The sequence below is a fragment of the Gymnoscopelus braueri genome, assembly GCF_963280865.1.
Source record: "Gymnoscopelus braueri genome assembly, chromosome: 18".
Taxonomy (NCBI): Eukaryota; Metazoa; Chordata; class Actinopteri; order Myctophiformes; family Myctophidae; genus Gymnoscopelus; species Gymnoscopelus braueri.
Window position 1 is genome coordinate 27,492,396 of NC_137618.1, and position 17,078 is coordinate 27,509,473.

Genomic DNA, 17,078 nt, shown 5'->3' on the forward strand with positions numbered 1-17,078 from the left:
GTGGCTCAAATGGAATGCATGTCTAGTTGGCTACACTTGTAGGAACTACATGTATTCAAAGATGATCTAAATTTAATCAGTCATAAAGAGGCGTGCTCTGTTTGCTTGGTGTGACTCTCGCGTGTATGTATTGTTCTCTGTTCGAACCCTTTACCAAATTCTAGAGAACAAAAGATTTCTCTAGCAAAACAACATGCTTTTCCCATTGTAAATTCTGATTGGCAAGCGTAACTCTTTTATATCCTCCTGAAATACAAACATTGTTGTTAGTTAAAATGACTTGTCAGCCTTTTTGAAAAGATAGCGTAGGTGCCAAATTACAAAAGACATTTTGTTTTAATTGTCAGCATTGTGAATCACCATTTTATAACTAACAATAGCCTCAAGGTTGAAAGTTAACTCCTTATGTACACAATTTCCATGGATAAACCCATGATACATTGGAGTTATTAGTATACATTTATGGTGAGAGCACCCAGTATACAGAAATATATAAAAAAATATCTAATACATGCTCTTTCATTTTATCCATATCTAATAAGTCTACAATATAATAATTGTCAAATGATGTATAGACATGGGAATTAAATTTGACTATTTATCTGTAAATAAAATAGAGACAATACATGGGAAACAAAAATGCCAAAAGCCAATACAATTATACCTCATTGAATATTTAGAGTTTGCATATGCCTTTTTTTTAGGCATAGTTAAGTCATAGTTAATTAGCCATAATTTGGCTAGTTTCTTCCCCACGTGATTTTACTGTGATATTACATCTAGGCCCATTCTGTATTTACAGTATTAATATACTATATATTTGTATATGCATTATGAATATACATGCTGTATATTTGGCATGTTTGGTATAGAAGAACTGTGTAAGAATGGAATTTCATTTACAGATTCCTCTGGTTTTGCTTGCCCTGAAGTGTTGAAAACCTTCTTATGAAGTGAAATAGAGTTTAAAGCTGGGATGCTGCTGCCATCCTATGGTGTAAATTGTAGTGACCCATAGTAAACTACTCACGTCTGTATGCTGGATGTTTGCTCTGTTGTTTTACTTACAGTAATTGCAACACTCATAGAAAATTCCCACCATAATATAATTGCATCATGAGTTCTGTACTATGCTGCTGTTAGATGAAAATTACAGATGTGAAATTATATCATTTGTGATGTAGTAAGTAATCCAGGAAGCCATTTATAAGAAAGTCATTAACTTTTATTTAAACCCTTTTTACACTGTTGCACTAATAACAGGAATCCATGATGCGCCTCATGCTGTTGAACCTCATGTCGCTCGTTCCCATCTGACTGAAGTTCTTGTACTCTCCAGGCCTCATGTAGTGCATCCTGCCTCTGTACTGGGGCTGCTCGTACATCAGCCAGTGGCCGTCCATCACGTTGCAGGACTGGCAGTTGTTCATCTGGAAACGGTCCGTCATGTTGTCACAGTCATCCATCAGCTCGTGCATCTGTCCACCGAAGTTCTCCCTCTCGTAGATCCTCATCCTGAACTGGCCTCTGTGCTGTAGATGGACAAGTGTGAAGAACCCAAAATGATCAACTAAACGTAAGAAGCTGTTGTCATACTACACAATTACTGTAGATTCAATCTATATGTAGATCTTGGATCTTTTCAGTTAAATAGTTCAGCGTGGGTGACGCTTAGGTGACGGTGCAAACAAGTAAAAGAAAAAGTACCATGGGGATCATGCGGCAGGACCTGAGGCAATCACTCATTCCCATACGCTGGTAGTCGGCATAATCTCCCCTCCTAACAAAGTACTGGTTTCCCATATAGTTGGAACGATCATACACCATGAAGCAGCCACTCTCCACCCTGCACGAGTGGCACTTGCTCAGGAAGGAGGTCATGTCAGCACAGTCATTGCTGGTCTCATAGGAACGACCCTGGAAGTTCCTGTCCTCGTAGAAGATGATCTACACACACACACACACAAAAAAAAGCTTTTCTGAATGCTGCAGGTCTCACAAAATTACATATATATCTTGCATAATACACTTTCTTTTTAACCCATTTAGACCTGAGGCTGATTTTAAAAACGCCTTCTAAATCCTAAACTAAGTTCAGAAAATCTTAAATTTTGTATTAAAAAAATAAAAGAATAATCCTGTTGCTATATATATATATATATATCAACATCTAAAATGACACAGATGCTTCCCGGTTTTAAAGGTATAACACATATCGGCTTTCCCGGTCTTAATGGGTTAAAACCATGTTAAATCGTACTTAACATAATAGTCAAAACAAACATTTCACACACCTTTCCCATGGTCATGGTTGTAGCGACTACCCTATTGGTCAAAAAAGGATTGCGGTTACCTCGATGTCCCCTCTCTCTTTTATACCTGACCAGACACCCAAAGAATACATGACCCTATTGTTTAAATTCCTGACAGAGCAACATGGAACAGAGGCCCCTCTTTACAGTGCAATTCAAAGTGGCCTTCAACGCGCTGTGATTTGCGGCGGTGTGCAATTGTGAGAAGAGGCCCAGCTTTGTATTGTCCTTGTTGAATAACACACTCTGATACGGTTTAATTCCTAATATCTTTTTCAGCATTGAAGTATCATATTGCAGTTCACACTATGAGACAATATGCAGTCTGCACATTTGTTTACTAATGTTTTTTAAGGAGTTTGTAACAGGTACAGTACATGGTGCACTCATGAATACAGACCCAATCCATTATCAACTTTGTTCATGTAATGCTTGGGGTTGTCACAGTTACTGTGTGACAATTAAATTAGTGAAGTGTTCAAAGTAATTGCCATTTTCACAGGAAAAAACAGCATTTTTGGAGTAGAGCTCAATTTTATTGATCTTGACATTGTGAGGCAGAACTTACTATTCTAAATTGTGCACATTGACAGGTAAAGCATTTATACCAGTTAAGTCGAGTATAGCCTTGGGTGACAGGACGGTAACACCCCCTGAAAATACAAATACATATTGCTTTACTCTGCTCTCACCCTGCACATTAACTGTTAGACTGTCTCTCAAACCAGTGCCTAGTTCAGTAGATAGTGAACTGCCCTATTGAGTTGGACAATTTGTGGTGTTTCTCCAATGCCACAATCGTTCAATTGTAGAAAATTCCAAGAATTAACTGTAAAACCCAGTGAACATCTGTGCTCATAGTGCATGCACTTGTTCAAGGGCTCCCGGTAAGCTTTACCAGTGGTGATTGTAACAAATTCTGGCATCCTTAAACAAGTGCACACTTTCCGAGTAAAATGGCAGATGAAACTGAACGACTTAATTTACATGTTATTGTTACAGCTACAGTACATATGCACTTATGCAGTGAAAACTGTTTACTTTACTTCCCAGAACATCTTCAACAAACAGTTTTGCCATTATGTATATTGAAAACTGCAGAGCTACTGCAGTACTGTTGCAGAACGTACCCGCTTTCAATATGCTCCAAATCAATGAGCATAATATTTGTCATAAATATAAAAACACTAAATGAAATCATGTTGTCAATCATGGGAGGAAGATATTAGATGCCCCCACTGCATGCATTCAATGCCTGCCCCAGATTCTTGCCTTAACCTTACCCTCACCAAACCCATGCCTAATCGTAACCATACTTACATTAATGCATGCCCAACGGTTTCATTTACAGTAGTATTTCCCATCATGGGATAAACCATCTGCCATCTTACCTGGATATTGTTCACAAACCACCTAGAGCATCAATATGATGTTGGGTAGCAGGTTTTCATAGACATGTCATAACAGGGTAAATAAACAGGGTAAGCATTAATGTATGTGTACCAGTTAGCAAGGATTGACAATACTATTGACTCAGCGCTGGCTCTTTTGCACACCTAAATTAAACTCATTATAAATTTAATTAGCTTACCTCTTAATGAATAAGGTTTATTGGTTATTAAAATGACCAAAGAGACCAGGGAGCCTGGCAGTAGGCACCACACGTTATTGTTTTTGTGTTTCAATATCCAACTAATGTATTGTTTTAATTTTAGCTAACATAGGGCTCAGAGTAACTTGTAGTAACGTTATGAACACAACCAACACACTGGCCTACCTGAGGTGTCACACATAGCCTATTCTCCATCTAGTTAACCACTAATTAGACTCTTTGAATCCTGCAAACTCACATACTAGTAGGATGCCCGTTTGGAATGCATGCCCCTTCCCCTTCGGTTGCGCATATCCATTGTACCCGTAATACTTAGTGCAGTACTCATTTTAGGCCAGTCTATGAAATTATACTGAAGACACAGTATATGGGCATAGTAGTGACACAGACAGACACACAGACTGGCTGATACACAGACATTTGTTGATTGTCTCCGCCAGGCCGTAAGGCATGGCGAGAGAGTATGTTTTGCACCCCGTCCGTCCGTCCGTCTGTCTGTCCGTCTGTCCGTCTGTCCGTCCGTCTGTGACCAGCTAATCTCTGGCTCCGTTGGCTTGATCGCAGTGAAACTGTGCACACACACTCCCTGAATGCCAATTCAGAACCTCTGTCCCAAATTTTTCACATGGGCCACATGGGTTATAGCGCCACCAGGAGGCTGCTTTTTGCAAAACACATATTTTGACAGTACTCCTATAGATTTTGTCCAAACGTCACGCAAATCGGTACACAGTATCTCTATAGTCATTAAACGAATCGGGTTTTTCAGATTTTTCATATTCCATCTTGAATGGCTAAAAATGGCTTCCAAAGTTTGCAGGAGTGCTCCGTTTTGAACAAAATGCCTCAAATTATGAATTTTGCACGCACATTCTCACTAGAAAGAGGATGAAATGCCTCTTGGTTTTTTTCAAATCAGCCTCATGGTGGCGCTATTACAGGCCGATTCGTGTTTTTACCTATAACTGCACTGATCTGTGTACAACTTTGTATGCGCACTTCCTAGAGGCCAGGGAAAAACCTTTGCCCTGCATTTTTCACATCTGCCTTTTGTAGCGCCACCAGGAGGCCAACTTATATAAAACACATTTTTGGATATTACTCCTTCAGATTTTTTCCAAATGTCACGCAAATCGGTACACATGCTCTCTATAGTCATGTGATCAAGACGGATCTGTTAGATCTTTCATATTCCATCCTCATTGGCTAAGATTGACATTAACAGTTTGCAGGAGTGGCCCGTTTTGAACAAAATGTTGCAAATCATGAACGCAGCGTCCGATTGCTGTGAAACTTTGCACGCACATTCGCACTACGTTGAGGAACAAATGCCACCCTTTTAACATTGGCCTGTTATAGCACCACCAGGAGGTCTAATTTAGCAAAACTTTTTTTTGGAACAAAATGCCTCAAATCATGAATGCAGTGTCCGATTGCGTGCAAGGCCTAAGAAGAAATGGCACCTTTTTCACATTGGCCTATTGTAGCGCAACCAGGAGACCACAATAACCTACCTGACCTGGCGGAGACCTGTGCTCCGAGGAGCACTTTTTCTAGTTTAGACTTTGATTTAGGCTCTGTAGTCTGTACTCCCTTGGTTCTCAAGAAGATACTCGAAGGACATCTGATTGACTTCACACTCAACACTGCACTTCCTGGTTCCTCAGCAATATACCCTCCAACAGTGAAATTGTTGGGTGCTTGGGCGGCGTAGGAGTAACGTGCCTGCAGTCTAGGGGTTCAAACCCACAGTGGTGCATCAGGTTTAGCCAAGCATTCCGTGAATTTCTAGACAGACTAGTCACTATTCTATCTCTGAAATTAACACAGAATTAGATTTTTATTGTGTACCTTCTCTTTCTTTACTCGATCGTCCCTTTCTCACTCTCTCTATCAACACTGAACAGATGTACAGTACAGTCAAATGTTGCGCGGGATGTGCACGCACATACAGCTGTGTTACTGTATGAACAGCAATGAACAAGTGCACAAACACAACCGGAGTGCGCTTGTAATCCATAAATACCGGCAGACTGCATGAATAGTGTGTGCCAAAAATCCTGAAGGGGGCGTCAACAAGTGTCATTTGGTAGCGGCGGACATCTTTGTGGGGTATAAACAGGTTGACTTAACATTGCTCCCCACAAGTATGTCTGCAGCTACTATGCCATGTGGTGACGAGATGTTGGCAAGCACTATACCGCAACTAGTTACTCTTACAAATAAAATATGTTTGCTTTGACATGAGACATCACACTTTCAGAGAGGTCTCTTCACTCCAGCAGTGGACCACCCAAACTCTCACTCTCTCTCTCTCTCTCTCTCTCTCTCTCTCTCTCTCTCTCTCTCTCTCTTTCTCTCTCTCTCTCTAAATTAAATTCAATTCAATTCAATTCAATAAATTCAATTCAATTCAACTCAAAATTCAAATGGGCTTTATTGGCATGAAAAAACATACGTTTACATTGCCAAAGCAAAAGGCGAACAATACAATCAAAACAAAATAAGAGAGAGAGAGAGAGAGAGAGATGTAACAGGAGAGATTCCTTTGAGAGGCATAGCATAGGTAGCCTGACATTGCCAGACTGATCACGTTGGAGGAACTTGTGAGTGAATCCCACGTGATCAGTCTGGCCATGCCAGGCTACAGCATAGGCACTTAAAAGAAAGACTTCCAAGCTAGTCACATCTCTCAATGATTAACAGACATTAACAAACAAGGAGCTAAATATGGCAAGCTAACTTTGAAAACCTATTGCATGGACAACATTCTCTATGTTATTGCGAACGCGGCAAGTGGAACTTACTATGTAACCGTGCTCGGGTTGTGTGTGTGTCTGTGTGCAGCCACGCTCTCATTGGCTCGCGCCCCCATGTGACTCACGTGCGTGCACTGCCTGTGTGCAGCCGCCAGAGTGCGCCAGAGTGCAGGAATTTAGACAATGCTCTGATTAAAATGCACAACAGCCTGCAAAAAACACACACACACACACACACACACACACACACACACACACACACACACACACACACACACAATGTCAATGTTCTCTCCCCATCACGGTGAAATAACACGGATTACAAGTCCGTAAATACACAATATTTTCGAGCTGCGTTCGCTTCCAGCGTTCGCGCGTCTTACTTGTATAATATAGTCTATGTTGTGGGGGTTCCTGCTTTGCCTCTCAGCTAATTGGTCCCTGGCCTGAAAAACATTGAAGACCGTGGTTTGGGCATTCATCAATTAATTGTATTGTGTGCAATTGCCTTATTTATATTATCATTAACCTACTTTCTACTTGTTATTGTCTCCGGCATGGCGAGAGAGTATGTTTTGCCGCCTGTCCGTCCGTCCGTGTGTGTGTGTGTCCGTCCGTGTGTCCGTCCGTCCTGTCTGTGTGTTAGCAGCTAATCTCCGGCACCGTTGGCCCAGTCGCTGCAAAACTGTGCACACACACTCCCTGGATGCCAATTCAGAACCTCTGCCCCACATTTTTCACATGGGCCTATTATAGCGCCACCTGGAGGCCGATGTGTGCAAAACACATTTTTTCCCATTACTCCTACAGCTTTTAACTAAACGTCATGCAAATCGGTACACAGTATCTCTATAGTCATGTGATCAACCCGGATCTGTTCAATTTCCCATATTCCATCCTCATTGGCTAAGGTTGCCTTCCAAAGTTTGCAGGATTGGTTAGTTTTGAACAAACTGCCTCAAATCATGAACGCAGCTTGCCATTTCCATAAAATTGCACACGCACATTCCCAATGGGCCGAAGAAGAAATGCCACTTAAAACCTTTCACATCAGCCTCATGGTGGCGCTATAACAGGCCAATTTGCATTTATAACTATAACTGCACCGATCTGCGTGAAACTTTGCACGCATACTCCCTAGAGGCCAAGGAAAAACATCTGCACTACATTTTTCACATCTGCTTTTTACAGCGCCACTAGGAGGCCGACTTATGTTAAATACATTTTTGGATATTAATCCTTCAGATTTTATCCAAACATCACGCAAATCGGTACACAGTATCTCTATAGTCATGTGATCAAGACGCATCTGTCCGATATTTCATATTCCATCCTGATTGGCTAAGGTTGGCTTCCAAAGTTTGCAGGATTGGTCCATTTTGAACAAAATGTCTCAAATCAGCACGCACATTCCCACTAGGCCACGGAAGAAATGCCACCCTTTTCACATTGCCCTGTTATAGCGCCACCAGCAGGTCTACTTTAGCAAAACACATTTTTGCACCAAAATGCCTCAAATCATGAATGCACACACATTCCCACTATGAAGAAATGCCACCCTTTTCACATTGGCCTATTATAGCGCCACCAGGAGGCCACAATAACCTACCTGACCTGGCGGAGACCTGTGCTCCGAGGAGCACTTTTTCTAGTTACTTATTATATTATGTGGGAATGGAGTCCATTTTCCCCAATACTCATGCATTATACAGTACTATATTGTGTATATACAGTATGTTTTTTTGTCAAAAATATTAATGACAATATATTTTATCAAAGTCAAAGCATTACCAATTCACCATTGTCAGTTTTTCAGGGTACATTGTCAGGAAAGCTCATTGTGTTTCTACTCCACGTGGGAAGAATCAAACACTGAAGACTCATGCTGTCAGTCTTTTCATCGAACTTGGCAAAATGATCAAACTGAAATGATGTAGGCCTAATAATTAATGAATTAATATGAAGGCATCTTTCTCCCCCAAAGTGTTGCTATTGCAACATTGCTTTTCTCCATTTCTCCTCTCTGCCAAGCGGGTTGTTCTTGTGGTCACTAATTAGGGATTATGTTCTATGACGCATTAGATGTGTCTGGCTTGGCCAGTTAGCCTGTTGCAGCTAGCCTAACATGCATGTTCCACTGCAGAGTTGTACACAATTATAACATCCCATCCCATCCCATCCCAGCTGCAGCCACACACCATGACATCCGAGTATAAAAACGTTTGTTTATCGGGTAATCCATGGCTGTCCACACAGCTCCTGTCGTTTGGAGACACGGATGGGTTCTAGGGGATAATGGTGTGTCCGGGTCTACTCTCTGCTGTTCTGGTGCCTAGCTGATGGGGAACTGCCGGTCTGAGACCAGCATCCAATCCAATCCAAACAAAGTGTGGTCCAGCGTTGGATGTCCAGAACCAGTCTATGTTATTTATGTCCAAACTGACTGGCGACTGCAGCGAACAAATTAAGTTTCTTACATTAATTTGCGTAATTCCCGGTTACGTCATTTTACAAAATGGTATTCCTTTTTACTGATAATATGAATGAGTGACTATGTGTAACGCTCCAGAGTCCCTGTCACTGGCATATATGCTTACTAGTAAGCAGCAGACTTGGCTCTGGTTAGCTCTGATTGCAAGCTATAGGTACATTTGCTGGTGCTTTTTCTTTAAGCTAAACTTGGCTAAGCTAAATCAACATCATACAGAGATGTGTGACATCAAATGCCACACAGAGACATAAAATAACCTCCATGAGTTTGTCTGACTTTGGGTAAGTAGGAAAAATAGAAAGATTCCCCTGAACCTGAATCCCTTTATGTGGTGCTTACCAAACAACATGTGAGTGTGATAGCTGTGTTTTACTCAAGTGTTGTTTTGCAAGTGTGAAATTTGTACTTGCCTCATTGTCACTTGAAAAAAATGTAATCGATTACATCCTCCGTATTGAAAATACGGCCCTGAAATTGCATTTCCAATTGAAAATTTGAAAAATAAAAACATTTCTAATTGAAATGGATTTTTTTTGCTCTTCTATTTGCACTCTGTCTTTCGTTTTAAAATCGTTTTACGGTTTTATCATTACTAGACCATACCCGGTGAAGGGCGCAGGCGAAAATAGTTGCAAACGTGGGGTTAATGCAGGTCCTGGCGCGCGGTTCCACCCCCCCTCGCACGTCCCGTCGTGCCGCCCCCCCTCCTCCCCGTCGCGGGTCCCGTCGCGGCACCCGTCGCGGTCACCCCTCCCCACGGGCAACCCCCCCCGCCGCAGAACCCCCGGGACCCGTCGCAAACACACACACACACACACACACACACACATACACACACACACACACACACACACACACACACACACACACACACACACACACACACACACACACACACACACAGAGAGAGAGATCCGTAGAATGTTTTGTGTGTAAACGCGCGTAAATGATGTCGTCGTGTCTCTGAAGTGGTTCTGTTGTGCTGCGGTGAACGGAACGTAGTGAATGGAATGTGGCTCGGTGTTGTCATGTTCGCTTATTGTAAGCGGTTTAGGGGCAATATTGGTGGTAGTGTATTTTTGGCGTTGTTTGTGAAAGTGCAGGTGGGTGTGGGGACGCGTTGTGAGCTTGTAGATCGGCTGTTTTCCAAGAGGCAATGTATATGTGTGAAGGCGCTTCGTTTGGCCTTCTTTTCATAGACCTTGTTGCTTGTAGGGCTCGCTTCGTTTGGCCTTGTTTTCATAGACCTTGCGGCTTGTTTCTCGCGCGAAACCTGGCAACGTTATCTCCCATTGTGTGACACATAAACGCTAATAATACGCTGAGATTTGATGAAATTGAGAAACGGGCTTCGCAGTTAAGTTCAGATGGTAATGATCAATGGCTGTGTGCAAATTCAGAGCAATTGCTCCAGTCACAGAGGAGAACCGGGCAGCTTTCCATGACACATTAGTTTTTTTTAGGCTATGTGATGTAATGTAATTGTATTTCACTGTTTGTCTGTTTTCTGATGTTATTGTTTTTCTGTTTTTCTGTTTTGTGTGAGGACTGCGGATGAAAATTAGCATCTTTGCTAAATCCGGTGTATTTACGTTCATGTGACGTTCATTAATATACTCTGTCCTGTCTAAATAAACAAATAAAAAATAAAAAAAACACCACGCACTACACTACTACAGAGAGACAGAGGTTTGTGAAATTATAGGAGGATTATTGTTGTTGTTGTTATTATCTACGCTGCTGCATTGTCTGAAGGAAGCCAAACAAAAATAGGATTTACTCTTATGTACCATGTACACATGATGTAACAATAAAACACAACCTTGAACCTTGATTGGGTAGAGAAATTATGACACATGAAAAGGTTTTTGTGATTATCACCAAATTTTATTTGATGATTGCAGTGTTTAATACATGCTATCCATGATGCGCTTCATGCTCATGAACCTCATGCCGCTGCCAGAGCCCATGCCCATGTTCTGGAAGTTCCTGTACTCTCCAGGCCTCATGTACATCATCCTGCCTCTGTACTGGGGCTGCTCGTACATCAGCCAGTGGCCGTCCATCACGTTACAGGACATGCAGTTGTTCATCTGGTGACGGTCCATGATGGAGTCAACGTCATCCATCAGCTCGTTACTCTGACCACCGAAGTTCTCCCTCTCGTAGATCTTCATCCTGAACTGGCCTCTGTGCTGTTTGTGGAAAAGGAAAGGTTTATAGCGATGGACTTTAATTTAAAATTAAGTAGTAATGAAATTATCCAGGAGATTATCCAGGATATCATCCTGTAGGATCCCCTGTACTGTAGAAGAAACAGTGATTAACCACTTAAACCTTATACTTGGTTGACTGGAGTCTCTATACTATTGACTCTACATTAAATATCTTTGCGGAAAATAGCATATAGACAAGCTCACAATGCGTCGTGTTGGGACACATTGTGAGCTTGTAGATATGCTATATGCTGGGGTTTAGGCCGTTGAATAGAAAGCAGCACTTTCAGGCCGCTTTCTGAGACTATGTACTAGATAAAATAAAATAAATGTTATGAAAATAATGTTTATCCTACCTGAGGGATCATGCGGCAGGACTTGACACCACCAGTCCATCCCCACATGCTCATGTAGTCAGAGTACTCTCCCCTCCTCATGAAGTACTGGTTTCCCATGTAGTTGGGGCGGTCGTAGGCCATGAAGCAGCCGCTCTCAACCCTCATGGAGTGGCACCTGCTCAGGTAGGAGGAGAAGTCAGAGCAGTCGCTCATGCACTCATAGGAGCGACCCTGGAAGTTCCTGTCCTCGAAGAAGGTGACCTGAAAAAGGAGAAACAGGCAGACTTTTAGGTGAAAGTAAATGGAACATCATGCATAGCCAAATAATGTATTTAATGTACTTTTGCAATTATTTTTATGCCACTTACTCTGCCCATGTTCATGCTGGAAGTGGTCATTCTGGTGGGATGAGCTGCTTCTGATGCTGCTGTTACTGCTGCACTGCTGTCCTGTTTGGTTTAACCCTTACTTTTATACCTGACAAAACCCTAAAGAATCTGTGGCCCCCATTGTGAAAACCCCTGACCCAGCAGCACAAAGAGGCCTGCTGTGTGTCGAGTCACTGTATGAAAAATCCACGTGACTGGGCCCTCGAAGACTTTAGAAATGTTTTTTCTCTCCCTTTTGACCAGGTAACACAATACCTATTTTGTGAGTCCCACACAGAGGTTGTTACAGTATGACTACATTAATCCACTGTTTTATGTTTAAGGCAGGGAAGTTTTGACCTAACTCCTGTCCATTAAACCTGCCAGTAAATTATTATCATCAAGATTTCTTTCCATCCACAATACTTTATATCTGATTTCCACAATAGTTTTAATAAATATCAGCATCACCCCATAAATCAATTTATCAAATTTTATTATGAAACAAATGTAATCAAAGTGCATCAAGCAATTTTCAAATGTATATATCATGACAACTTATATTGTACAATTTATTACATAATATGAAATCTATATATTAAACACTAAAACAACTAAATTGTAGTTAATTGTCAAAATAGGCCTTATAGACTTATAGATCACCTTTCAACATTTCCTCTTAAGTTTCTTTCATTAATACTTAATTGTACTTGAACAGTTAAATTCAGAAGAACAATAAGATGCTTGCAAAAATTTGAAAATTGCATTGATTGCACATTTATTAGAGAATAGCTTCTGATGTACCTATATTTGTTATGTAGTGTATTGATATCTGTTATACAGTAATGTATTGTTGTTGGATGTTATTCGTCATGTTGTTTAGTGTTTTTTGTTGAAGAGGACCCAAAGGAAATAAGCCTCTGGCTTTATTGTGTTTTCATCCTCGGTGATGCAAGACAAGTGCTCTTGTGCTCTTTTTTATGTCACCAAATTAAATCAATCAATCAATCAATCAATCAATGCAGATTAAGAACTTTTGCAAAATAAAGAAAAAACACCTGGGGGGAAATGATCAAGGATGCACACATTTGTATTGAACCGCTCGCACAAGGCTTTTGGTTCAGCATGCACCACAAACCAAACAAATTGCTCTACTTTTTTCATCATACGTGTCTGGCATCAACCAGACACGTTAAAAGAGAGCTCTATGAATAGGTTTGCATTCAACAAAGCAGCCAAAACGATGTACTGCTACTGAGAGACCAGAAACAGAAGATCAACCGGTGGTCCTTGTGAATTATTAGGATGTTGGAAAGAGCGTGGTGGATAAAATGACAACTGTATGTCAAGATACTTCAAGTCAAGTCAATTTTATTTGTAAATCACGTTTAAAACAACCAAGGTTGACCAAAGTGCTGCACAGCATACAAATACGAAAAATACAAGATACATCAGAAGTGAATTTCACAGCATACAAATATAAGAGTACAAAAATATAGCTCAGCAAGTACAATAGCAAGGTTATAAAACATGGCAGTTTAAAACAGGATAAAACAGCATTTTTGCCACGGGCTATGGGATCTGTAGTCACAGATGTGGTCCCATAGGCGGGACGGACTGCCTTTTATTGATTGTTGGTTGGTTGTCAGGGGTGTGTGATGATGGAGGAAATGACTCATGGGATTAGTGGCAGGGTTGAATGATCGGCAGGTGTTTATAATTCTTTATAACCTTTTTTTATGTCAGCCAATTACATTTGCGGGCTCCAGCCAAGTGTGCTAGCACGCTATAATAAAAAAAAAACATTTTGTGGACATAAGATTGTCCATAAAGACCCTGTCTGGACTAATAATCCTCAAGCGTGGCCTTCAGTTGAGTTTCGGGAATATTTGCGTCTAACTAACGGAGTCCTGGTAGTACTTAAAGAGGTGGTGCCATGGTTTTGCACTTTTTCTGTTTTTCATGTGTCTATGAGGTTGATAGAACTTCATTAAGCCCCCTGGTGGTGTTTTTATGGTGTTTTATATCTTCTCTGACTATTTTGAGTTTCTACCTGGAGGCTGAAACCTTGAGGGTCAAACGTGCCAATAGAAAAACAGCCCTTTAGTGACATAGTAAAAATATACCCTCCCCCTCATTATCATAACACAACAGGTGTGGGCATGAGGAGGAGGAGGGACTAGGACAGGTGGGTGGTGCTAAGGTGGTGGAGGAGGTGTTAAGGTGAGAACCAGGTATACTTAATGAACTGGAGGCGTGTCCACATAAAAACATAATTTTAACAATTTCTGTATACTTTTTTGAAAAAAATCTTCCTCCTAGTATAACCATAATGCCTGATGATTATGTTTTAGGGGGGGAAAAAAATCACTGAAAATCACGGCACCCCGTCTTTAAATTTACTTCAATGCATTCATTCAAATCTTGAAATATTTCATTGTTTGCTGATGCAATTGCACTGGTATTGATTACCAACGACCGTTGCATTGTTTGAAATTTAAGAATGTTAGACTTGCACCTGTTTTATTGCAAACAATCGCAAAACAACTGATTAAGTGCTCCCAGTTTTCCCCAAATAAATGTATTCACTTTGAAGGTCCATTATAGCAGATATGTCTACTTATGTGAAAATCATTAAACCGCTTTCAATCTGGTGTCCCTGTTTTGGTCATGATTAGCGTAAATGTTCAAATATTTCTATATTACGTCACAGTTCCCTGCACTACAATTCTTAACCATTGCATGGAGCTTGTAGATCACTTATTTTTGCAATTTCTGAAAAGGTTAGATTTTTTTAATGTTCCCCTCTAATGACATGCCCAAAATAGGGATGGTTGAAAATGGTTAAACGCATACCAAGCAGCAGACCCAGCATAGCTGGGCTTTACTTTATAGACTTGGTGCACTGATATACTCCTGTGTGGTTGATGTTCAGTGTTGTCAATAAAGTACAGAAGCTTCAGTTAAAAAACAATCTCGTGCATTGTGACTGCAAGAATCCACAGTAGCACTCAGCCTGCAGTGACACTTAAACCCTAGCATCCGTATTGTGGGGAAAGCTTTCGCTGAAAATAGCCGATAATAACAGAAAACAGAAAATACGCTAGTATAGAGCCCTGAGGGACTCCGCTCAACAGGGTTGTAGGGTCTGAAGTTATGGTCCCATGTTCCCGCGTATGGACTAGTTGGTTATGTCTAAAATGACCATGTGCTGTTGATCTTTGACAAGGAATGGGCTGAACTACATCATCTCAACAAAAGGGAGAAAGTAAATGGTGGAACGGATTTCTGTTTTATTTCAGTGGCATTTTTTAAGCAAAGTGAACATTTGCGTCAACATTTAGTAGCAAGAGTCCATGATGCGCTTCATGCTCATGAACTTCATGCCGCTCATTCCCATCTGATTGAAGTTCCTGTACTCTCCAGGCCTCATGTAGGTCATCCTGCCTCTGTACTGGGGCTGCTCGTACATCAGCCAGTGGCCGTCCATCACGTTGCAGGACTGGCAGTTGTTCATCTGGTAACGGTCCATGATGTTGTCACAGTCATCCATCATCTCGTGACTCTGTCCACCGAAGTTCTCCCTCTCGTAGATCTTCATCCTGTACTGGCCTCTGTGCTGTAAAATGACAAATATCTCATTTAGGAGTTTGCATATGACTAGATTCAGGGTAATGGATGAAATAATGGATTAGAAGTCATTAAACAAAGTAGAACAGTATTAAGCTTACCATGGGGATCATGCGGCAGGACCTGATGCAGTCTCTCCATCCAAACATCTGCATATAGTCAGAGTAATCTCCCCTCCTCATGAAGTGCTGGTTTCCCATGTAGTTGGGGCGGTCGTAGGCCATGAAGCAGCCGCTCTCAACCCTCATGGAGTGGCACCTGCTCAGGTAGGAGGAGAAGTCAGAGCAGTCGCTCATGCACTCATAAGAGCGACCCTGGAAGTTCCTATCCTCGTAGAAGATAATCTGAAAAAGAACACATCATTTTGTTAACACCATTCATAATGGTCATATTTAGAATGAAATACAGACATGAAGAAATGTATTAAGTGAATCTTTCAAAACGCAGTACCTTGCCCATCATGTTCATGCCGGAGGAGGACATATTAGCTGTTGACCTGTTGCTGTACCTGAACTGTATTCATACCTGGTTTAACCCTTTCCTTTTATACCTGACAGAACCCAAAGAGCGTGTGGCCTCTCTGTGAGAATCTCTTACTCAGCAACATGCTGTAGTGGCCTATAGAGTGCCAAGGTTATGTCCGTTAGAAAGGCCTTTTCTCTTGCCACAGAAAGGCTTTTCAACACTCAAATATTTCTATAGGTGTCCATGTTGAAATGGAAAAGTGGACCATCCGTATGGTACATAATGTTTAATATTTGGCAAACTTCAGATTTGGTGTGTTCCTTTCAAAGCAACACAGACACACACACACACACACACACACACACACACACATACACACACACACACACACACACACACACACACACACACACACACACACACTAATATATTCTACAATTATGCCGGGAAAATATATTTTAAAAGATGAAAGTATTGACTATTAAACCATGTAGTGGGCCAACCTCCCACAGTTGTTTTTCTTTTGGTGTCATCTCCATAAGATGGCATATCTGACTAAGTTGACATCTGACGCCCGGAGTCTGACGGAGTTGACAAAATGCTATTTTTTTTCATTCCACAGCACAGTCGTAGTGAGTTGACAATTTATTTTCAAAGTTGTTTAGGTTCTATTAATGCTAATAGAATTGCACTTTTGGGGGGGGGGGTGATTTGGAAGGACTGACGGAGTTGACATGTTATGGTCGGGACACACCAGATAGAATTATTATTTAGTGCATTTATTTAAAGAAATAAGCTTAGTAGAGCTTTCGCAGCTTTTCCGACTTTTTTTAAACCCAGCAGTGAGACAGGGGACATTAGAATATAGCTCAAACCTGTTTATGCCT

General features: G+C 41.2%; 1 protein-coding gene across 5 annotated transcripts; it reads right to left on the reverse strand.

Annotated features, from left to right (window-relative positions):
* Positions 1 to 1,253: 1,253 nt before the first annotated feature.
* Positions 1,254 to 16,209, reverse strand: LOC308073427 (gamma-crystallin M3-like; the record flags this gene model as incomplete). 5 transcript variants are annotated; one of them, XM_080412319.1, is made up of 4 exons in its annotated part: positions 1,254 to 1,532; positions 1,708 to 1,947; positions 11,747 to 11,989; positions 12,097 to 12,111. In XM_080412319.1, the coding sequence occupies 4 exons, from the start codon at positions 12,109 to 12,111 to the stop codon at positions 1,254 to 1,256; spliced, it is 777 nt and encodes a 258-aa protein (XP_080268445.1). The 5 variants fall into 5 exon arrangements, with proteins under 5 accessions (XP_080268445.1, XP_080268447.1, XP_080268448.1 ...); XM_080412321.1 differs by lacking the exons at positions 11,747 to 11,989; positions 12,097 to 12,111 and adding an exon at positions 16,177 to 16,209; XM_080412322.1 differs by lacking the exon at positions 11,747 to 11,989 and having other exon boundaries at positions 12,097 to 12,126.
* Positions 16,210 to 17,078: the final 869 nt, after the last annotated feature.